General features: G+C 44.6%; 1 protein-coding gene across 3 annotated transcripts in view; it reads right to left on the reverse strand.

Annotated features, from left to right (window-relative positions):
- Window positions 1-25,018, reverse strand: part of LOC138566364 (contactin-4-like) — a 1,270,454-nt gene that overhangs the window by 108,290 nt on the left and 1,137,146 nt on the right. For 2 of the 3 annotated variants that reach the window (XM_069643525.1, XM_069643523.1), the window contains exons 13-14: window positions 15,444-15,619; window positions 12,977-13,097 (exon numbers count right to left, since the gene is read on the reverse strand). In XM_069643525.1, coding sequence (XP_069499626.1) covers window positions 12,977-13,097; window positions 15,444-15,619 — 297 coding nt within the window. The remainder of the gene's footprint in view (window positions 1-12,976; window positions 13,098-15,443; window positions 15,620-25,018) is intronic. The other variant, XM_069643524.1, reaches the window with a different exon arrangement.

Here is a 25,018-nt window from a genome sequence, read left to right on the forward strand (position 1 = left end):
GAGCATTCACCTTCTTTCAGACCATTATCCTCCCCTCCTAGTTCAAGCTCCTCCTCTTTCACTTCAAAGGAGCATCCACCTTCTTTCAGACCATCATCCTTCCCTCCTAGTTCAAGCTCCTCCTCTTTCACTTCAAAGGGGCATTCACCTTCTTTCAGACCATCATCCTTCCCTCCTAGTTCAAGCTCCTCCTCTTTCACTTCAAAGGGGCATTCACCTTCTTTCAGACCATCATCCTTCCCTCCTAGTTCAAGCTCCTCCTCTTTCACTTCAAAGGGGCATTCACCTTCTTTCAGACCATTATCCTCCCCTCCTAGTTCAAGCTCCTCCTCTTTCACTTCAAAGGAGCATCCACCTTCTTTCAGACCATCATCCTTCCCTCCTAGTTCAAGCTCCTCCTCTTTCACTTCAAAGGGGCATTCACCTTCTTTCAGACCATCATCCTTCCCTCCTAGTTCAAGCTCCTCCTCTTTCACTTCAAAGGGGCATTCACCTTCTTTCAGACCATCATCCTTCCCTCCTAGTTCAAGCTCCTCCTCTTTCACTTCAAAGGAGCATCCACCTTCTTTCAGACCATTATCCTCCCCTCCTAGTTCAAGCTCCTCCTCTTTCACTTCAAAGGAGCATCCACCTTCTTTCAGACCATCATCCTTCCCTCCTAGTTCAAGCTCCTCCTCTTTCACTTCAAAGGGGCATTCACCTTCTTTCAGACCATCATCCTTCCCTCCTAGTTCAAGCTCCTCCTCTTTCACTTCAAAGGGGCATTCACCTTCTTTCAGACCATCATCCTTCCCTCCTAGTTCAAGCTCCTCCTCTTACACTTCAAAGGAGCATTCACCTTCTTTCAGACCATTATCCTCCCCTCCTAGTTCAAGCTCCTCCTCTTTCACTTCAAAGGGGCATTCACCTTCTTTCAGACCATTATCTTGTGTAACAAAATTGAGAAGTCATCTTCAAGAAACCTTTGTTTTTTAAATAAATGTATAGGTTCATAACCACAAATCTGCTTGTAGGATCTCTCATCCTGATTTTGGGATATTTATATGTGTACCCTCCTGGGTATATCAGGACCCCGCCAGGCGCCCTTATATTAACATGCTGTGCACTAATACATACAAATGAAGGCATGCAAGGAAGAAGACAATCACAATGATGATGATATAGAATGTGTAGAGTGCAACGTCCGCCCAGAGGCATCTTGGCACTAAAAAGACCATACTGGGAGGCAGCACAAGCCAACCATTAGAACAAGGGAGTTTTAAGAGCTCTTTGGAAAAAGAGATGATTCTCAATGGCTCGAAGAGAAGAGGGTAGAGAGTTCCACAATCTGGCGGTGACTACAGAGAAAGCCCGACACCCCATCCGGGTGTAACGAGCTCAAAGAAAAACTCCACACTATTTAGATGGAAGGAAAACAGGAGGGAAGGAGGTCAGAGTAAAGGACTGAAGTAACGAATGAAGGAACAAACAGAGAGAGGGCAGGAAAAGGAGAAAAGAAGGAAAGGGGAGGAAGATATATTGGGAGGGAGTCTAGGGAGGGAAATAAGAGGTGAGGATGCAAAGAAGACAAGTGAGCAGAAATAGAGGAGCAGGATAAGATGAAACCGAAGTGGACATATTTGGAAAGAGGTAAGGAAAGAGAGGTAAGGATAGAAAGAAATAGAGAGACAGACAAGAAAGTAAGTATGGGATGAAGGAGGAGAGAAAGGGCTAGAGTCGATGGAGGCGGGATAGATGCGTAGAGAACAGAAGAACTAGAGAGAGATGGAGGGTATGGTTATGAGAAAAGAGGCCTTGCACAACACTCTATTGCCTTTGTTAAAAAGGAGCTTCGTAAATTGGCACTGCTCGTCCTGTATCAGAATCGATTCCCCTTAATTAGCGGTTAGTGGGGGCGGTGAACCTCCCCCCTCCCTGGACTGGCTCAATATTGCAAAAACGAGCCATCAGATCCCACTGCAATACTGCTCGTTTCAATATTTAGCCATCTAATGTTTTGGCTGCTGAAGGGCAGAGTAGCCCTATTAACAGGACAATGAATGAGGAACGAGACACACGTCCAGTCCCTGGGGGTCCGGGCCAGCGAGCCGCTTTTGGCCTCTGACACGGACACAGCTTGGACCTGGCACCGGCTGCCAGAGCCGCGCGCGAGCCGCGCTCCAGCTGCAGCCAACACGTATGCAGCCAGGAACAGCCCCACTTCCGCGGCCTGTGTCTGGCAGCAGCTGCCAGGCGACGTGTTAAGGCACGACTGCCACCTCACTGCCCCGCAAGACGCAGCTCGGTTGCCAGCATGGCCTCAGTGAACTATTTCAGAGATGAAGGCCGACAATTCTAGCAGTAAACACGTGGGAGGCCTTTCGTTTTTCTTTGGAGGTCAGTACACATTATTGCCACACATTTAGTGTGAGGGGAGGATGAGTTCCATGACAACAACATGGAAATACCTAGGTGAGTAGACCGGTAGAGATAACCTAGCACTGTGTTTCAAGTCTAAGAAGAAAAAGGGAGGACACCGAAAACATTGGATCTGCTTAAGTCACAATCAGACCCTAGAGAATGGAGGGAGTTACTCCAGGGAGCATAATGCAAGCATTGGCAACGCCAGCCGTTTTGGCTTTTGTGTAGACATGGACAAGGTATTTGCCAGACATTGCCGTAATGGTACCAACTGGCCATTAAGGGTAGCAGCTGGAAAATGGTGCTCATGCCGCCAAAACCTTTGGATTTGCCAATGCTAGCGTTTAACAGGACCTCAGTGAAACACACGCATACTGCTTCTAAATCAAGTGGCTGAAGGCAGACCTGCAATACCATTTTATCATACCATTAGCACTTTTACAGAACAAATGAGCTTTCAGAAGACTGCTATGAAAAAACCCTGGCAGGCACTTCGAGTGCAAAGTTTGATTTTAAGGCTGGATAAAGGTAGCTCAAAGAGATCCCAGGAGGGGTGTATTTTGGGTGGGGTGGGGAAGGAAGTGATTGGGAATGGCCTGAGCAATCAGCATGGCCATGGGCAATTAATCAATGGGTGGGTAAATAACCAAACCAAGCAACAGCTACAACCTTTGTGTCCCTCCTCATATGCCATGTCCCCCTATCTGTACTCTAATGCATCTGTTTTGTCTTGTAGGTGGCTCTTAAGCACCACCTTATAGCCACAACTAATAAAAAAGGGCCATCGGTAACTTGAATAATACTTCTAACACTCCACAAGTCAAAGTAATATTTTAAACCAACTGCAATCTACTGAGCTCTTTTAATTGCTAGTTCCTGCTTTTGTGCGTTCTTGGCTTTTTGTGTATTAAAACATGTCCAAAAAATGATTTATTAACTGAAGCATTGCCAGGTGGCAATATAACTAGAGGAGGTAAAAGGAGGAAGCACTGGCAAGCTAGGGAGAGTAGATGAACAATAGGAGGCGAGAGAAAGTAAAACAGCAGCTGGTGCATTGAACAGGCTGGCGAAGACTGAGCTGGCAGCATTTGTCAGCCAGGCGGCCTAGGTCTTTGGGAAATCCATTCCCACCCACACTAAAAGGCAGCACAGAACAGCAACTCTAGAAAAGACTTCAGGGTGGTGCTGAAACCCCGACACTGGCTTCATGTCAATAGCTGCATATTGTTCAAGACAGTCTTCCTCGCCGGCAGATGCACCCCCACGTAAACCTCCAAATGCTTAAGCTGCAAAAAAACCACCAAAGCACATCAGGAACATCCAACACCGTGCAGCGCGGCAGGTGAAAAAAGGCAAGCCCTTCACAGTGAAAAGCAAGCCTCATAGCGCCTATTACAGAATATGAGCACAGACACAAAAAATAGAAGTACAACTATTGTACCAAGGGAATAGAGAGCTGTATGAAGACAAACACATCAAATAAGATGTCCACAACTGTACCAAGCCATGAGTGGGGTTTATAAACACAAGTGCAAGTACAAGCAAAGTATTAGTATGTGACCATTGAGTGAGAGATGTTTATGAACACAAGCCCCTGGGCTATCAAAACCACTATTTTACCCAGGAATGAGAGCTAAATTGTAAACTTGTACAAAGAATTGATTAAAATAACTTGGCAAACCTCAGGTGCCAACCCTCTTTTCGCTTGACAGAGTGAGCATAACAGGGGTCTGTACTACGTGTCTCTCCTGATGTTTCAGACTACAGCTCGCGTGATCCACCCCCACATTGACTATTCAGGCTTTGGTTGAAGGGAGTTGTTGGCCAGAAAATTTGGAGAGCCAGGATTTGCAGACACCTGTGCTTTGCCAACTTTATTCTAGAAACAAGGCGCCATGCCCTATGAGTATTTCCCCAAAACCAATCACTTCATCAACATACATTTCGAAATCACTCTGGGCAATGCCCTCTGACCCCTCTCATCATATCCGTTGGGGTCTTGTGGTGATTGATTTTTCAGACCCTGGCTGTATATATACATATTTCATTCATTTATTGACGTCGTGAAAATTAAAGAAGTATTTATTCAGTATCACAATTTTGCAGGGACACACCAAAGGTTTCCGAAAGAATCAGCAGTTTATTTGTCATTCTTGGAAACTATCAGACACACAAGGTTGACGATTCTTGCACAAGGCACTATTGAATTGGGTGTAACTGGGCAAACCGCTGTGTGGGCGGAGACATCATGATGGAGGTGGAAGAGAGACTGTGGGGGACTGATCGCCCTCGTTTTTCACATGCCTGCCCATTATCTACCGCAGCGGAAAGCGCAGGCACTGTGATGTTAGGTACAAAGACCCATGTATAACAGGACAGTGCTGCAGAGAGGACTGGGCTTTCAACACATCTTGTATCTAGAATTTGGCTGAACAATGTTGAAGTGGAGCCTCTCGCTGCACTGTCCTGCCGCATGGCGCTCACGGGGCACAGCAATGCCACAAACTATTCTAACCTGAGCAGCGTGCCCCAAACCCTGCACCCACACCATGAGAACAGATGATGGTACCACTGGCTAGAGGGCCCTCTGCTCAAACCTGGCCAACAATTTGCTGCCGATGGAAAAGAGCGGCAGCTCAGCAAACATCACGTTATCAACACCACTTTAAAAGAATTCAGCATGGGATGTGGATCTCAGGCCGTTTCTGGGGGTGGGGGGGCGGTCAGACCGAGCAGCTGCCTGGGGCGCCGAGTACGAAGAGATATTTGTAGGCGTGAATCATTCCTGGGATGATGCCGTTAACCAATGAACCTACACATCGTCCTTCAGCAGGCCCATTGTAAGCACTGGACCTCTTCCAATATTCCTCTGGGTCTCCTGTCGCTCGCTTGGGCTTTACTGATGTCAGTGGGTTCACCAGCCCAATGCAAGATGGCCCCTATTTCCCCCCTTCCCTCCTATGTAATCACTGGGTAACATTGGCAGCATTCAGAGGTCTTCCACAGCAGAGGGACTGCCACATTCGGTCAAGAACTTGCCACTGCTGCCCCGCTCATCCTCTTTGCCAATAGGCACTAGCCCTCACAAGGTTTTTAGCTCTGCATATCCATGACTGATCACATAACCCTCCTGCTTCTCCTCACAACCACATTCTGCTCGCTGTCCTGTTGCTCACAGCGATACCAGCTGCGGATGCCATCTTGTGCACTGCTCTCTAGCCGAGGCGAGCAGGTCTCCTTGGTTTCTCCTCTGGGATAGCCTCGAAATAAGAAACTGAGAGCCTTCTCGCAATGCCTTACTTTTCCTTCAAATTTGCCTGGTAACAAAGGGAGATATCCAGTGTCCGAAGGAGGAGCCCAAAGTGAAACCCACACATAGCTCTCAGAGCCTGCTACCCTTTCTCTGGCTTTAGGCTGCTTTAAGGATGGAGCTGCAGGCAAAGATGCCGGTGATGGCGGATGTGGGCGTCGTTGGAAACTGCCCTCGTAGCTCTTTAGCAATCGGGACAGGGACCACAATTTGCCCTGCACAGATGTTTTCAGCTTTCTGTTTCCAATTGCCCATCCTAAATAAAACTATGCACAGTGCAAATGTGTCTGGAGATGAAACACCACAGGCTGTCAATGATGTAAATGAACTGACTTGAAACCCCGACACTGGCTTCATGTCAATAGCTGTAATTTTGTGCAGTATCAGGGGTCCACATCTCATGTTGAATTGTTTTAAATCTCAGAAGTAGCTATATCTTCAGCTCTTCCTGGAACTCCTAAAATGCACTTTTTTGACCAGGGGGTAGGTCAGGCTCTTGTTGCTTGTTCTTGTTCATATACCATATGCAGTGTTGAGAAGGGAGGGGGAGTTTATAGCCTGGTATTGAAAATCAAAAACTGTGTCCCCAATTATTCCCCTGTAGTTTTAGTAGTAACTAATTCTACATATTCACTCTTTTTTCTTAAATCTTCTTTTTTAACCATGGATATTTAACTCTTATTCATTATGTATTGGTATTCTGTGATGCGTGCCTTTCCCTTCACATATTGCAAAGTTCAGCCTCCGTTACTTATAGGTGAGCTTAGATTAATACAATGATGATTTTGGCATGCCTCTGTTTTTTTGATGGTGAATGGGACATGGTTTGTGCAAGCAAAGCTAAAGCGGTTGGAAAGAATGAGTCAAGATATTAGGGGAGAGTGCACGTGAGAGAGAGAGAAACGCAGAAATTAAGCAATTTAAAAATAAACGAGCACTTGTCAGCTAATTAGGCGGGCAAAGACCTGCAAACGATTTCTAGTGTATTGTATTTTTGTACTTCGGAAATACGTGTATAACTTGTCACACCAATTATATTTCACAGAAATAAATTGATGGAGGGAGACAAAGGGATAGAGCGAGCGGGACAGAGAAGGAGGGGAGGAAAGGCGAGAGAGAAGGAGAGAAATAGCAAGCTAGGGCGAGAAATAGTGAGTATCCGAGGGAGAGCGAGAGAGAACACGAATATCAGGGCTCCGAGGAGCAGGCGAGAGAGCTCTGCTCAGGGAAAGAAACGGACAAAGAGGAAATCATGAGATTTCCTTGAGGACATTGCAGAAATAGCTGTAAAGTGTGTTACCGCTTGTCAGCAGGTTAGACATGGCAGCTAAACTGATGACTTCATCAAACAGACCCAGCCAGGAACCGAACCACTACTGTGGGATTGCAGGCTGTCAGTACTGCTTGCAACTGCCAGGCCAATTAGAATCAAAGCGGCAGGAGCGAGAGGATCCTGGGTGGGGGAGGGGAAAGGGGAACAAGAAAATTATAGCAAGAAGGAGAAAGGGCCAGAGCAACACGAGCGAAAAGGGAAAGGTGGGGTGGGGAGAGACACAAATGGAGAGAATATATAATGCAGAGACATAAAGGATAAACATGGAGAAATGACTCAGAGTGTACAGAAAGGAAAAAAAAAGAGGACAGGGAAAAACAGAGAAAAAGACGACGTCCATAATGAGGGTAAAGGAGAGGGAAAGAAAGACAAAGAAGTGAATAGAATAGGACTTACTGACGGGCGTAGAGTCGAGCAAATGTGAGAGGGACCTTATGGAAAGAGGGTCCCACTGAAAAAGAGCATGAGAAATAGGTAGGTACATTATAAAATAAACAATCTTAGACCATGACACGTGGCAGGTTCTGGTCTCAAGCACACAATGCCCTGTGTGCTGTGTGACATGGGGGCGGGGAGGGTATGGCACTGCCTTGAGCTGTCAGCAGGGGAGGAATTGGGCCAGAACGCAACGCAGCCGTGCTCCGGCAAAACATGTCTTGCTCGATCCCTGTGCAATGAAGGCCCTGAGCCCAAACCCCCTATTTTGAGGAAACTCTCTGCTCCTGACTAAAATGCATTGCTGTGCTGTTTGAATAGTGTATGGTATGTAAGGCCAATCAATTTATTTACAAGTGACATTGAAAAGTAGTCTGAAGGGTGAAATGGCCCACAGGGGCACATGTGACCCAGAGTTTGCAGCCATGTTGCTATCAGTGTGAGCATAGTAACAGAGGAAATGAGCACCACACCCAGTACTCACACCCTGCTCAGAAGGATGCCATTCGAAGTTTACCATCACAGACATATTTGTCAGATTGGTGTTCATTCTTTAATTGCCAAAATGCCCTGTGTTTTTATTCAAAGCAACCAGCACCCCCACATTATTCTAGGCATAGTTCCTTCCTTCACCCCCTCCACAATCCCTCCAAGGCCCCACGAAGGGGGGAGGGATTCCCACAGTACATTTTGTCAATTTCCCGCATTGGCTGTCAGAGAAGACTTTCAGTGTAACCATGACACGTCCTTTGTACTGTTAGGCGTAGGATACACATGGCACTGCTTTGTGCAGGCATGGTCAGTGACTGACTAAGTAAATCCTGCCTAATCCCTGCCAGGACTGGGCATATAGAAAATACTGCACTTCTCTGTGCTGCCAGGGCAAGGAATGGGATACATATATAACTTCTCTGTGCTGCCAGGGCGAGGCATCGTGTAAATATATCACTGCTCTGTGCTGCCAGGGCAAGGAATGGGGTAAATATATCACTGCTCTTTGCTGCTTTGGTGAAAAATAGTGTAAATATATCACTGCTCTTTGCTGCCAGGGAAAAGCATAGGGGTACATATATCACTGCTCTGTGCTGCTAGGATGAGGCATCGTGTAACTATATCACTGTTCTGTGCTGCCAGGGTGAGACATAGTGTAAATATATCACTGAATTGTGCTGCTAAGGGGAGGCATAGTGTAAATATATCACTGGTATGTGCTGCCAGGTAAAAGCATAGGGTAAACATATCACTGCTCTGTCCTGCTATGGTGAACCATAGTGTACATATATCACTGCTGTCCTGCAGGGTGAGACATAGTGCACACATATCACTGCTCTGTGCTGCTATTGTGAAACATAGTGTAAATATATCACTGGTATGTGCTGCCAGGAAAAAGCATGAGGTAAATATATAACTGCTCTGTCCTGGTATGGTCAATCATAGTGTAAATATATCACTGCTCTATGCTGCCAGGGCGAGGCATAGTGTAAATAGATCACTTCTCTGTGCTGCTATGGTGAAACATAGTGTGCATATATCACTGCTCTGTGATGCCAGGGAAAAGCGTAGGGTACATATATCACTGCTCTTTGCTGCTAAGGTGAGACATTGTGTAAATATATCACTGTTCTGTGCTCCTAGGGTGAGGCATAGTGTAAATATATAACGGGTCTGTGCTGCAGGGTGAGACATAGTGCACACATATCACTGCTCTGAGCTGCCAGGGAAAAGCATCAGGTACATATATCACTGCTCTGTGCTGCCAGGGGAGGCATAGTGTAAATATATCACTGCTCTGTGCTGCCAGGGAAAAGCATAGGGTAAATATATCACCACTCTTTGCTGCTATGGCGAAACATAGTGTAAATATATCACTGCTCTGTGCTGCCAGGGAAAAACATAGGGTACATATATCACTGCTCTGTGCCTCCAGGGTGAGACACAGTGTAAACACATCACTGCTCTGTGCTGCCAGGGTGAAACATTGTGTAAATATATCAGTGATCTGTGCTGCCAGGCGAGGCATAGTGTAAATACATCACTGTTCTGTGCTGCCAGGGAAAATCATAGTATACATATATCACTCATCTGTGCTGCCAGGGTGAAACATTTTGTAAATATATCACTGCTCTGTGCTGCCAGGGTGAGACATAGTGTAAATATAGCACTAATCTGTGCTGCTAGGGTGAGGCATAGTGTAAATATATCACTGATCTGTGCTGCTAGGGTGAGGCGTAGTTTAAATATATCACTGGTCTGTGCTGCCACGGTGAAACATTGTGTAAATATATCACTGCTCTGTGCTGCCGGGGCGAGGCATAATGTAAATACATCACTGCTCTGTGCTGCCAGGGAAAATCATAGTATAAATATATCACTCATCTGTGCTGCCAGGGTGAGACATAGTGTAAATATATCACTGCTCTGTGCTCTTAGGTTGAGGCATAGTGTAAATATATCATTGCTCTGTGCTGCCACGGTGAAACATTGTGTAAATATATCACTGCTCTGTGCTGCCGGGGCGAGGCATAATGTAAATACATCACTGCTCTGTGCTGCCAGGGAAAATCATAGTATACATATATCACTCATCTGTGCTGCCAGGGTGAGACATAGTGTAAATATATCACTGCTCTGTGCTCTTAGGTTGAGGCATAGTGTAAATATATCACTGCTCTGTGCTGCCAGGGAGAGGCATAGTGCAAATATATCACTGCTCTGAGATGCCAGGGTGAGGCATAGTGTAAATATATCACTGATATGTGCTGACAGGGTGAGACAAAGTGTAAACACATCACTGCTCTGTGCTACCAGTAAAAGAATAGTACAGATATATCACTGATCTGTGCTGCCAGTGTGAGACATAGTTTAACTATAGCATTGCTCTCTGCTGCTATGTTGAGGCATAGTGTAAATATATCACTGCTCTGTGCTGCCAGGGTGAGACATCGTGTAAAGAAACCTGGGGATAGGAGACATTCCCAGGAATCATGAACTCTATCTAATATTGTGGGCAAAAGCAACCTGAAAGTGTGTTTTGGAAATGCTCCTCTGCACTGTTGGTGAATTGCATCTATTGAATTTGTTCATGTGTTACAGTAAGAAGCCAATGGCAAACTGTTGGCATTTTACCAAATATTTGCACCATTTTAAGACATTATTTTAAGCCCCCCAGCCCCTCTTAATTGGTTTGGGCTTACTCGCTACCTTCCGTCACACTGGCATATTTGGGGTAAATTTGTATGCCCCTGCCAATAAAAATAAAAAACACCAGCTGTCACTGGGGTGTACAGCCAGAAACTGAAAACTGTGAACAATTCTACAGGGCAATGTGAGGTTCCTGCAAGCATTGCTGGAGAACCAAGGGTGCAGTTGCCTCCTTTCCCTCTGTACTTGGCGTCTTTATGTGATATTTCATCTGTTTAACTGATTGTCCTTGACCATCACTTGAAACTGAGGTATGAGGGATATCTCTTCTGTTAAACTATTTTTGAATAGCTATTATTTAAAGCTGAGCCGGATCTGATATCTCTTCTGCTAAATACCACCTCGAACTATACATTGTTTGAAGCTGTGCTGGCAGTGATGTCTGCTTGAAGTAAAAGAGTGCAGTCTCATGCTGACTGCAAAGGCATTTTTGCAACTGTTGAACATGAGTTAACTTTTTAGGATGAATATTGATTTGATGCAAAACCTTTATTGCATTGAACCTACTCTGAACATGCTTAATGACACATGTTTTAGCCGGATTGGTACAATATAGGTATACTTAAACCAGTTTGGCCTATTGACCCTTATATGGGGTGCCACCCTCTCCCCCCACCCAACGATGTTGTATTTTTGCCCACGGTGTGGCCCCCTAATACTTAAATCTAGTGACACCACTGTTTGGAAGTGGCCCCAATCCTCTCCTTTTCCTCTACCAAGAGGCCAGTATGTTTCCATGTTCATTTCTCCAGCAGTGCTCAGTTATTAATGTAGTGCCATATCTGTGTGAACATCCTCGGAGAGAACTGCTAGATCCTAGTGTACATGTGCCAGACATTGACACCGCTGGGGTCTTATTGCACTGATAGAGCACCACACTACTGGAGAAGTTCAGCCATGCATAGGGCACCGTCTGCCTAAACTCAGAGACTTTCCTTAGCAGTCACCCGACTGCCACTTACTTCTCTTCTACCATGCCTCTCTGGGGTGATCTGGTAGTGCTTGCATATTTACTTACTATTTCTATGCGCTTCCTCTTTTGGCTCAAGTACATTTTGGTGAAACAGTTATGGGATACTTTATCCTAATTGGACTATTTTGAAAGACTTGTGTTTTTAATATTTGTTTATAAAATGCATAGACATATTTTAACCTGATTTCTCACATTGTATCCCTAACATATTAAGTGGTAACTAGTTCATATATTTTCACTATTGGAAAGAGCCCTTTGTTTAGACATTCCATTCTTTAGTTTTTAATTGTGTTTGTGTGATGGCTTCATCCTACAGCATTTCTGATGGTATTAAGTATTGAACTCGGCCTGTGCTACCCATGGGTGAGACAACAGTACTTCAAAGGGACCATTGGACGGCCACTACTTGTGATCAGCTGGAAACAGTGCTGTGCCTGCAAGGTAGGGGTCATGTACCTTTTAGCTACTCATCCACCTCATTCATCAAATTCATTATTGACTGGCGCTGGAATTCAAGCTCACAGCCGCTCTATCAGTGACCCCTCTATAGAGACTTGCTCATCTACCAAAAAGTGTTGGCTTGGCTGAGCGATTAAATTAAATCATTCTTCACTTGCTTGACTCTAATTGTGTAAAAACCCCTAAAAGGGATAGTCAGAGTTTGCATGCATAAAACACCATAAAACAATGAAATATTGTCCAAACACAGATATTGGGTTAAAATCCTTGGGCACAGTGGACAGGCAAACATTGGAGCTCTTGGGTTGTACCAATCCAATTATGTTGGGTCAACTTGATCTGAAGATTTGTGACCTAGAGCCCTGCAGAGTCCTTAAGCTATAAGAGAAGATGAAAAGACGTCAGTGAAACATACAGAGGGTTGGGGGGTCTTCAACGAAGAGACTCGTCTCAATATCGATGCCCAGTTTCAGATTTGCCAGAATCCAAAGACGTCACTGTGAAAGCCAGGGTCACTGGTTCTTGGTGATGATTTGGGAAGATAGCACAAGTCCACATCTGCACAGCGAGCCCAGCTTGCGTCTGATCAACAGCAAACACGTGTCTATAGGTTGGGAGTGCACATATATAAGAGAAAACCATCTTTGTATATTCAACCAAATCCTTGAGCCAACCACCAGCCACAAGCCTACACCATAACATTAAATTCTCCATCTTCATGGCCAGTGTGAGGGGAAGAGAAGCTCCTTCCCCGTACCCTCCAACTTTGCACCTTTTAAAGTCATCCAATACCCTTACCCTTGTCACCATAGTAGGACATACATGGGTCATTACAGAAAGCAGTAAAAGAGAAGGTTGGAGATACCTCGCACTACCAGGTCCGCGCCAGCCGACAGCTTGTCCACGCTCGTGTGCACCAGACAGATGTATTTCCCAGCATGCTTCAGCTGGATGCTCCGAATCATCAAGTCTCCGGCCGAGTCCTGCTGGAAGAGGAGGCACAGAAACAGACATTACCTAAAGATCCACTGAGCGGGCGTCTTATCAGGTGGGGAGCACTAGCTGCCCTTAACCGCGGGAACCGCTTCTGAAATCTGACATTCTGTTCATTACACAATCAGTCTCTTACTGTTTCCCACTTATCATTATAAATCCACTTCTTGGTGAGTTTATCATCTCAGTGATCCCTTGGGAAATCTGCAGAGAGCAGAAACACTCTAATATGCTATTGCCAATACTCTGGCTAGGGTTACTGTGAATCACACCAGGCAACTAAGGTGTGGATCTTATGTACCCTAACTTTAGATCCACTTATAGACACAATGACTCGTGAATGTATATGCTAGTGCCTATTCTCTGGCTAGGGGTTACTGTGAATCACACCAGGCAACTAATGCATGGTCCTTTTCTCCCTACGTTTCAATGCACTTAACAGGCCGAAGTCCTTGTGGGTTGATATGCTATTGCAGGTTCTCTGGCTAGGATTACTGTCAATCTTGTCAGTCAACTAATGTATGTATTTTATATTCCCTAACTTCAGAACCACCTACTGACATTAGTACTTATGAATGGATATGAAATTGCCAGTGATCTGGCTATGATTCATGCCAATCAGGTCAGCAACTAATGTTTGGTTCTTCTGTTCCCTAACTTTAGATCCACTTCCTGACACAATTACTTGTGAATTGATATGCTATTGCCAGTGCTCTGGCTAGACTTAATGTGGATCACATCAGCCAACTAATGTATGTATCTTTGAAACACTTGTATTCGCGCTTTGAAACACTTCTGTATAGGCACATTATAAATGCCAAATCATATCATATCTAATGTTCCCCAACTTTAGAGCCACTTATACATGCACTTAATATGCCTACTTTGTGTGGAAGTGTGTTATTTAAAGGTAAGGCTTATAAACATGCACAGTCTTTCCTAAATATTTCCAATATGTATTTGGAAGAATTGAGTAGAAAACCTATCAGTAGAAGAGTTCATATTCTGAGTTTATTAAGTGCTGCAACAAGTACTAAAGTGCATTCCATGGGCCTCATTATAAGGCTGGCGCTCCCGTAATGAAGGAGACCAGTACGGGACCGGCCCCCTTCATTCCGGGAGCGCCGATTACGAGCTTCCCATTGCTGGACCCAGATCGCACGCCTGGTAAAACTAACCGGGTCCCGCGAGGGGAAGAGGGAGGCAATAACGGGCCAGATGTAATCTGCCCGTTATTACCTCCCTCCCCATTCCCATAGAGTCCTAAGGGGGCTCAAATGGGAATGGGGATGGGTTCCTGCAAGGAGGAATTACCGGGTCCTCCTATGTCGGAGTAACCCGTTACGTCCCCATTGCAGGAACCCAGTAAAGGAGCCCGGAATGGAGGCAGCCATGTAGCTAATGGCTCCATGGCTACCTCCATTCTCGTAATGAGGCCCATGACTTTTCTTTTCCCATGCTCTGTGCTGGGAATGTTTGGGGTCTGGCTTTGTGTGGTTAGGAAAGCATGTCAGCTTTCTTTTCTTGATCATGGGGACCATTTTTGTGAGGGTAAAGTAGCATTTTGCTAATGCAGGTCTAAGGAGACCGTGTAGGGGGAGGGGTGGGATACTGATGGAGCCATGCACAACATAAAAGTGTAGATGGGTCCCTATTATCAAAGGGATTAATTACACCGTGGATTTTCAAAGTAGCATCACAGTCAACTCGAGCTAACTTCAGCTGTCTATCAGATGTTACTTATGAGCCTATTGATGGATTATATTCACTTAGTTGATAGTTATCTAAATATTTCTTTTGCGACATGCTTTAGTATTTATCATGTTTCCCAGGAACTTTCTGATGCAAGTTCTGAATCTATCTATCTATCTATCTATCTATCTATCTATCTATCTATCTATCTATCTATCTATCTATCTATCTATCTATCTATCTATCTATCTATATATCTTTCTTTATTTTTATATAGTGCCTTTCGCCCCCGGAGGCCTCAGATCGATCACAAAGGGAGACAGACACTAATACGAAAAAGAAACAAGAAGACAGCAGGATGCTGGTTTTCCAGGGAGGCAGGTGGAAATAGGTAGCTGGTTACACTGTCCCTTCATCAAACAACCAGGTCTCAAGTTGCTTCTTAAATGTATGGATGGATCCACAGTTTGTATGGAAAGTGGCAGGGAGTTCCAAACCATGGGGGCCCAGAAGTTTAAGTTGGTACTACCAACTCTTTTGGAGTCTTTTGGTGTCCAACTCTCGGTCTATCATGGGAGCCAGGTGATACCACTCATCAGAGCAAAGTGGATCGGGCACGAGGGAGGAACCTTAAAGTGGATACTCACTCCTCCGACTCTCTCGTAATGGTCTCCGTCCTTCTCAAAGTCGATCAACTGCCCGTTGAAGACCCAGGAGAAAGTGACGTCCAGCGATGGGTCGTGGGACACCTGGCAAGGAAGGACGATGCTTTCTCCAACGGTCACATCCATGCTTGAGGGCGGGACAATGACCCGGGTCGCGTCTGTGGGGGTGAAAGGAGACAAGATTTCAAATGAATATGGAGGGGAATGACACGTGGAACTGAAGGTCTCGGGAGCAAAACACCACATTCAGCTTGTTAACCAAAACGCTCGGTAGCAACATGGAAATTGGGCTTTTTGTTTACAAAGTGTTTTACTTTTTAAATGTTTTGTATTTTTTTTTAAACATTCTCAAATAGTAGGAGAGAGTCTAGCAGGGGCAATTTTAAATATAAACATACTTAAATTTCCAGAAATGAGAACCCCCCCCCGGTGTTAAATAAAATGATGCCATAGTGACCCTCCGACCACATTTAAGCGATGCTGTGCTCTATTGAGAAGGTGTCAGTCAGCATCAGGAAGCCCTAGGCCTGAGCCTGGAGAGCCCTATTCAAGAGGTGCAGTGCACCACATAAGTACACAGTCAGAATAATAAAGCCATGATTGGGCCTTGGTCCTGAACCCCCTGTGCAAGAGGTGCAGTGGTCTATGTAAATGCACTCAGCCAGTCAGTATAAAGCCCTGCACCTTGGTCTGGAGTCTCCTATTTAAGAGGTGCGGTGTATTATATGAGAGAACCCTTTACGTCAGTATAAAGCCCTGCACCTTGCTTGGAATGGCCTAGCTAAGAAGTGTAGTACATCATATAAGGGAATCCTATACGTCAGGCAGTCAGTATGATAAGCCGTGCCTCCGCGTCCTGGAGACCCCCATTCAAGATGTGCAGTGGTCTATTTAAACGTAGACAGGCAGTGGGTCAGTTCTCTGAAGCAGCTGCAGGTCCAGGCGGAAGATGGGGCTGGAGAGTGGGTCCTGGCAGCATCAGCCAGAGCCCATGCAGGGAAGAGACAATGGCTCCTTCCCGGAGCTCATTCCAAGGTGAATAACTCCATTAGCAATGTAATTATAGCAATGCATTGCTATAATTACATTGCCTAATCCCATGCAATGTACACTGAATTAACCTCTTACAAATTGACTCAGTCTCTTTTGTATTAGAAAACACACCCAATTCATTCTTGCCATTTGATGCAACTCCCACAATTATTCGTTTTAAATGGAACAATCTTGCACAAACCATGTAAACGAGCCTCATCATAACCCGTTCAATCATGTTTATGTGACAACAATGCGCACAAGTCCTCCTGTGATTTCCATAGCGATACTACACAATGGATGTTATGCATACGACTTGATGTCTCTTAATAATGTCATCCATTAACTCATTAAGATACACACATATAAAACAATTGTCTAGCCACTGTGATGAACCAGGAATGAGACGCGGACACAGAGAACGCATGGTGATTATGATAGACTTTCATTTAAATCATAAAAGGTTGGGAAAATGCCTCACTGTCCCTGTCTAAGAGGTATTTCCCTACCTCAACCAAAGCTAAGGGGCTGTTGTGTGTCAAGATGTCCAAAGCAAAATGTCCTGTGTCTGAAATCCTATCCCGTCCCTCACATTCTAAACGTAACTCTAAGTGCCAAGGGTATCTGGCTTGAAAAGTGCCTAAAATGTTCATGTTCAACAGTGTTCATGATTCTTGGGAATGTCACCTATCCCCAGGTTTCTTTCCAACAAAACAAAGTTCAACAGAATAAGTGAATGTTGTACAACTCAAGAAGATCACTCCCTCCTCTTGGTGTCTGTAATTTACTTTACAGGCTTGACTCTGCCTGGCATACTTCCCTGGCAGGACTTTCCTATTCAGTTCACTCAATTTGTAATCCACTTAAATGGTGTTCACAGTTTCTGTGTAGGCCTTCCGCCCCCAGGTATTTTTCACCAAAACAAAGTTTCACAGGATAACTGATTGTCATACAATACTTGACGATCACTGCCACCTCTTTATGTTTGCAATCACACTTGTCTTCAGCTGGTATACTCTGCTGCCAGGACTTGATACAGTTTACATAATTCACAATCCCAAGGGAATGGTTCTTCCTTGGGATACATTCACACACTTGACTTTGTCTGGTATACTCCCCAGCCAAGATTTTAACTTCATTCACAATCCTTAAGGGCATTGGTGTTCCTCCGGATTTTATAGTCCAAAGGTTCACAATTCTCTTTCTCTAGGCTCTTAATTTTTGGTGCCAGTCTCAAACTCGCTAAATTTCAGGCTTCCGCTTTGCCCTGCTTTTCTGCCTTTTTTGGTTCATCGACTCACTCTCATTCATTCCACTGGGCTTGCCACTCTCTCCCACATTACGTGGCACTTGCTGTTAAGCAGGCTGGCGCCCCCACCTTCCCCATCGGGGCTCACAGGTCAAATGTGGCTGCTTCAGCATCTCTTGCAGAAGACTACCATCTATTTGAGGAAAGCAATGCCCATGCAGAAGGCTTACATGATTGTAACACATTCTATGCACAGCACATTGGCGAAAGCGCTATATAAATACAACCTCAGTAGAAGGCTTAATCTATGGTCAATTAGCATACAGCAGCCCTCTAATAAGCCATTAAGCACTGGAGGATTGACAGGTTACACTTATTTAAACTAATATTGACTGTTTTCCTGATTTCCAATTCCTGTGCCGTTTCCGGTTTTACATTTGATATATTGGGCACAGCAGAATTATTATGACTGCACAAACATGAAAAGATCCAAGCCCGAAGAGTTCTCCACAAAGCACAGCAAAACCCACCCAAACGCGCACCAACATAACTAGCTGAAGGCTATGACACATTTTGTTTTACAACTACACAAGAAAAGCAATGGAAATGACTTGTATCCAGAGCAACGCTTACGTTCACCTAACTTGCTCTAGCAGTTTACTTTTATCAGGCCAACTGTTCTACGAGGATATATCCAAACTGGAACCAGGATACCTGGGTTCAAATACCTGCTTCCTCACATCATCTAAGTTGTGTGATCTTGGGCAAGTCACCTCACTTGTAACTCAAGTTCACAAAATATGGCAACAGTGACAGTGCATAAAACTTTGACCAATATAAAAACGATTGAACTCATTATGAGTTTGCCTGTAATTCGATTTACCGCCAACATCATTTATCCTTACCATCACCCGTCCCTGTGCCATTACCACAGGATTACAACTTGAGTGGTGGCATGGTGGTTTAAATCCAGGGTCTCAGACTCCCTAGAATTCATGGAGATTTTTGAAGAATTTACCATACACTGTAATTCCCCAGAGGAAATCTGCCGATTATTGGAGTTAAGATGGAGGATTGACTTTGCTGGAGGTGAATCCTCCATTTTACCTCTGCACTCTGAAATTGGTGGCACAATAAAAGTGACAACCCAGTAACCGGATTACCAACAATTTTTTACCACACTGCCAAACTCATAATGAGGCCCAATTCCACGAAAATACTTGGCCAATCTGTTCTGAAAGTTTTCAGATGTGCTTCATCGCATATTGTTGAGCTGTGGCAAGTTTGCACACTTAAATAGTGCACAATTTGCAATGACAGCATCAGAAAAAGTCAATGTACAAGGATAAGGGATTCAGTCTCTGAACAGCCTGCACGCGTATTGCCAGTATTAATTATCCCGGGGTCAGGGATGGAATTGGAGCGGAACAGGACTGTGTTCCTGCGAAAATTGTTTTGCAACAGCACCGTTTCGTGTAGAACCCAGGCCCAAACCCATGTATCTTGAGAATACTCTCTACCCCCGAGTATCAATGCGCACAGAGATACACACACATAAAACACATCTGAAAGTACACTTGTAATGCAGCAATCCTGAATCGTCCAATCCCCATTCACCATTGGGGTTCAGAGAACCTTACAGTAGCTGTTTCTTTGGGCACCAGACAAGTCAGATAATAAAACAACCCAAAGCTGAATATATGTCTCATGCTTTGCACACATTTTACTGTCAGGGTGAGTATTCTGTATAAAGAGAACATCAAAGGCAGTTACCCCATTCTCAAAAAACACTTCTTTTAAATTAGTGCACCATCAAACACTTGAAAAACCCCCAAATCCAAATTTCAGGAAAAAGCTGGTGATTCAAAATGACACTACCAGGTCAAAAAGTATGTAGCGTGTTGGGTGTCCTGACCCACGTTTAAGCTATCATGCCACAACATTTGGTGCTGTGGGCTTAGAAAATTCAAGATGGCGGGAAACCCACATGTGCGCCGAAATCCAGGAAAGCTGCGCAGTTTGTGCGCACACCAAAATGGTTGCCTCACTTGCCACCCACCAGTGCGAGAATGAAAGGCCGGGTTGCCATGAGGGAAATGGGTTGCCAAAGGAAAAACAGTAGCGCTGGTTAGCTTCAAAGCACTTTAAAACCACCATTGGACTACCCGCACAGTAGTCTGAAACCATTGGGAATGGCAATGCTGATTGCCAAATGCAACTTAGAATTGTGGGGAATTCATTTGTTAAATCCCAAAAATGGGTGCAGTACCAGTACTCACCACTATCCAAAAGCCGGCAATTTAAAACAACACCAGATTTTACTTTTTTGTGTAAAAATGAATGAACCCAAAGCAGGCCAAAGAAAGACTTACTGAGAGGTGGATACAATGTAAAGTGATATTCTGAAGTGACTTGAAGGTTTATAACAAGACTGGCTGAGCTGTGGATTGCAGCAGTTTAAGTAAATTTGGACTGAAAGACACTAAAAAAAATCTAAATGTTTAAATTGACTGAGTGACCTACTTTTGAGTGTCACATAGGTTGCAATTGTTTAAATGTCATAGTTTTAAACTTAGAATCAGCCTTCTAGCTGCATATGTGAAAATGTTTAGTTTTATTTGAATGCAGAAACTGGGGAACAGAAATGACAGCTTAAAGAGATTCCAATTTGCCTGGCAACTACCCCCATCAGGAGTGAAACTTGAGTCACAGCTGTGTTCCCAGGCCTAGCTGCCCTTTTGCTGCTCACACTAAGGATATGCCATCTATCTGATAATTGAATTACCTGTGCTCTACAGGAGCTCTGAACAAAGCCCTGTCCTGGCTCAGGCAAAGGTTTTATTGGCAGGAGTCGTAAATGGTCGTAAAAAGTGGCTTCCTCCTGAGGAAAGGGGAGGGGCACTGCCTGTGAGAGCAAGCTGGCTTGGCAGAACTGGATAAACCAGTATTTCTACCTTGTGCTGAGAGGAAACCACACCCCTTTGGAGCCAGAACATAACTTTAAAAAGATGGATCATTCATAGAGCGGACATGTGAAAATTTTATAAATGATACCATAATTCATGTGATTTTTCTGCCCACATTTTAAGAGGTTTTTCGACCCGGTGGCGTGTTCAGGGGGGTTTTAGCGGAAAAGTGGATATTACTCTAAATGTATGCATGTTAAAAATCTGAAACTTCATCAGTTAATGTCCATACTCCCTGCGCACATGTATGTAAAGTTGGGTCAATGTCAGAAATTGAAAAATCAGTTAAAAAGTCAATTATCTGCCATTTCTGAATGCAAGCTCTTAGAAACAGCAGATTTGGACAGAGACATGGCTAAATTCAGCCACACCATGTATATGTAATTTCAAGCAACTGTGTAACTGTGAAATATGTCTTTTATTATCAAATATAGAATGTGTGCAATCTGACAGAGGAGTGTCCTATCTGAAAGCTATAAAATGACATCACGCTGACACACACTTCCTTCCCCAATCAAATGATAAATGGAAGTTTGACCAATTAGAAGCTGAGAGAGAGGTAGGGTCAGTGATGCTAGAACACACCCACATTCTAAACACATAAAAGCAGACAGACAGGACAGATAGGGACTTTCAAATCCATTTGCAGCTGGAAGCTCTGCCGGGAAAATCCATACTTACCTCCATCAACCTCCAGAGAGCAACATAGAGACTTCAAATCCATCAGGCCAGACCAGAAGCAGAGTAGAGCTGACCTGTTAGCAGAACCAGAGAGAGCTGACCCAGATCACTGTGAAGTGCAGAGACCAGAGGCGAGTCTAAAATCTGACCAGATCCGTGGCGTGGCCCATTTCACTCAAGAATATAGTGTGAGTACATAGCAAAACTGTGCAGAACCAATCTCTTAGTTAAAATAATATAATTCAATCCTATTTTAATCTAAGTAGAACTGTCTCCTAACTGTCACCTGCCATTTGCAAAGCTGTCACTTGTCATTTTCTAGTTGCAAGCTGCACGTGTCATTTTGAGCTTTTAAAATTTCAAATCTGAAAAACGACCTTCACAAAATCGCTCATATCTCCGCAACCTTATAGTTTTACCGCAATCGCGGAACACGCATTCGCGAATTTTTCCGCGATTTGCAAATTTCTTCACATGTAAAAACTGCTGCTGCTTGCCTTCCATTTGCCAGAAATTCGTTTAACCTGCTAACTATCCCTGCATCATTGCTAGTGTGAGCCGGGACTAATATTAACTAGATACCACTCACCCTGAACCTCTGAAAGGGAATTAAAAGCATTTTAGAATATATTTTTAATTCATTGCCAGCACATATCAAAGCAATTTGGGCCTGTGTTTTCAAACTTCTGTAGTCTAAGCTTGCTGGGGTGAACTGAATCACAGTTGATCGCATTTCTGAGAACTGTGTGCTTCCTTCCATTTCCTTGCGTTGTATCAAGGGGGGGAGGGGATTGCCAGAGAAAAGTGATTACATTGTTTTGTTGAAATCATATTGAGTATTTTCTATACTGCATTTCATTCATTCATTCATTCAACCTTGCAACCTTGCAATTCCTTGAACCATATAAAGCATTCTCTATCACATTATTCTTCTTTTGTTCCTATTTACCAGTGTGCTATCTCATCCATTTCATGTCAACTCATTAGTGATTATAAAGAAGTGTGCTAGTGCCAGATTCTCCGTTGTTAATCCTTATCATATCAGATTAAGGGTGATATTCAATTATTAATTTATTATAAAGTGTGATATATATATATTTTAAATTATCAAATAAACCTTTTAAACTTGCAAAACAGAACTACTTCTTGGCTCAGTGGGGTCATGGGGATTCCAAGAGAGGGGTGTTATATAGGGGTAGTCATCCAGAACGCATGAACTGGACATAAAGATATATCAATAAGGGTTTTCATTCAGTATTATAGACTAGGCGTTGACTTAGCTGTAGTGTTGAATTGAATCCTCTTACAAATTGGGGGCTCGAGCCGAGACGTTGGGTTAGATTTACCATTTGTGCAGCTTAATACAGTGTGCGAACTGACGGGATACATACATCCGGTCGGATCACCACGCTGCATTACGCTGTGAAGCATTCCTCAAAAGGGACACTCCAAGAAAAGTTCTGTTCTGCAAAAATAAAATACAAACTTCTGTAAGTCAGGACAGAGACCAATCTCTAGAATGACGACCTTAGTAGACATGAAAATAGCCAGAGAGCACCTCTTGCATAAGCTATTTGTGAGAGGTGAATGGACCGAACAGGGCCAGGATGTGTGGTTGCAGGCCATCACACAACAGGTCACTGAAACAGGGTCAGATATATATATAGAGATCAGGGTCCCTTACATGTGGCCCTGAGTGAACTATATATGGCTCCTAAAGCCAAAGAGGAACACAATAAGATTGCCAGGATAGCAGCATACCTGTACCTATATATGGGAGACATGCAGGATAGATGTGCTGAAAGCCAAAATCTGGCAAATAGGCAACAGATGGCATTACAGAAGGCCCAATCTGATCTGGACTCTTCTGAGCAGAGGCTGCAGAGGAGCCAGGAGTCAGAAAATGATAGTAGGCAATATATCATTAAAATAAAAGAGGATATGGGCATCCTACAACAGGAAAAGACAGACCAGGATACCCGATTTCTGGCCCTGCAGAAGGAGCACCAAGACAGTTTGGACTCCTTACTGCAGAACCAGAAAAAGCTGGAGCAACAGATCAATTTCAACAGGGCATGCACAGAGCAGGTAGCCACCCTGCAAATCCAACTAGACAGAGAGAAAGAGGAGAGCAATAAACTGATTCTGAAAGACCTGGATACCCAGGCAGAGTTTGATGAGGAGCGCCAAAAAGCTGGTGCCCTTCAACGGCAAAGGGACGACCTGGCGGCACAAATGCAGGCTCTTAGTCAGGAAAGAGACGCCATAGGCCAGGAAGTCTGCCACTTAAAAAAGGAAATTGAAGAAAATCACCTGGCCCTCCAGGGGCTGGGTGATCTCCAAAAAGAAAACCAGAACTTGGTAGAGCACACCAGAAGGGTGGAAGATGCTCTAGCAAGAAAGGAGCAGGCCAATAGGGACATTGCCCAGGAGGTAAACCTCCTGCAGCAAAGACTGGCCCAGTTCTCCAGGACCAACCAGGAAGCACAGAGGGAGAATGAGGCCCTCTGTCAACACAATGATAGGCTCCAGCAACAGGTAGCGATGCAGGAGAAACTGATAGAGTCGAGTAAGGCCTTAACAGAGGAACTGAAGGCACAAATGCAGGCTCTTGCATTGCAACAGGGAGCAGGGGCGGATAGAGATGAGGTTCGCTGGGAAATGGAAACTCCGGAGCATAACCTCAGGAGCCCTAGTACCAGAGGCCCTCATACCTCTCAGTCCCTGGACTCTGCCACCCCCATGTCCCCTGGTGCACATGAGCACAGGGCCACAGGGATGGCAGATTACTATCCAGCTAAAAGTATGGGGCTCATAGGCCAGTACCACTCAGGAATGGAGGGGTGGGCATCCGGGTATGGGCACCCAAGTACAGTACAGTTCAGTGGGGAACCCCAGGAGAGTAGGCCCATTAAGGGCATCCTGAAAACCTCTGCCCAGTTAGGTCAGTGGAGGGGGTACCCATCAAATCCTGGCAGCAAGGAGGAATCTGAAGACTCCTCTGAACTGCGCAGGACACAGGAGACCAGGTCCCCACATTCTGCCAGCCATTCCCAGGCTCGCAGAATCCGGGAAAACCTGGAAGATCAGACGGGAACCTCTGGGAGCAGTGCCTCTGAGTCCGAGGATGAATGGACAAGGGTTACCCGAACCAAAAAGGCCAATAAGGCAAAAAGGGCCTTGCTTAAGGACCCCTTAAAGCAGATTAAGGCGATCAGGAGCGTCATCACGCCTTACCATAAGAACGCTAAGTATTCTGTTTGGGAGCACTTAGAGTTGTTTGAACAAATGATGGAGACTTTCCATTTGAAGGACAGCCAAAGCTGTATTCAATATGTAAAGTGGACATTCTCCCTGGAATACTCCAGTTTCTTTGCGGGGCTGGAGGACCAAAATCATTTAAGATGGTCCACATATAAGGCGGCCATCCTGAAACATTTTTCTGTTCACAGAAATCCTCAAGAGGCTCGCAAGGCAGCCTACAATTTGCAATGTGGGGAGGATCAGGCCCCACAAGAATTTGTGCAGGAGTTAAAGCGTGCTTTTGCACAGACCACAAGAAGGGTGCGCACAGATAGTAGAGAGTTCATAAATACGTTTTTCCATGCCTTGCCCAAATACATCATGAC

Source organism: Ambystoma mexicanum, chromosome 2p (genome assembly GCF_040938575.1).
Source record: "Ambystoma mexicanum isolate Mex_15411 chromosome 2p, UKY_AmexF1_1, whole genome shotgun sequence".
NCBI classification, from domain to species: Eukaryota; Metazoa; Chordata; class Amphibia; order Caudata; family Ambystomatidae; genus Ambystoma; species Ambystoma mexicanum.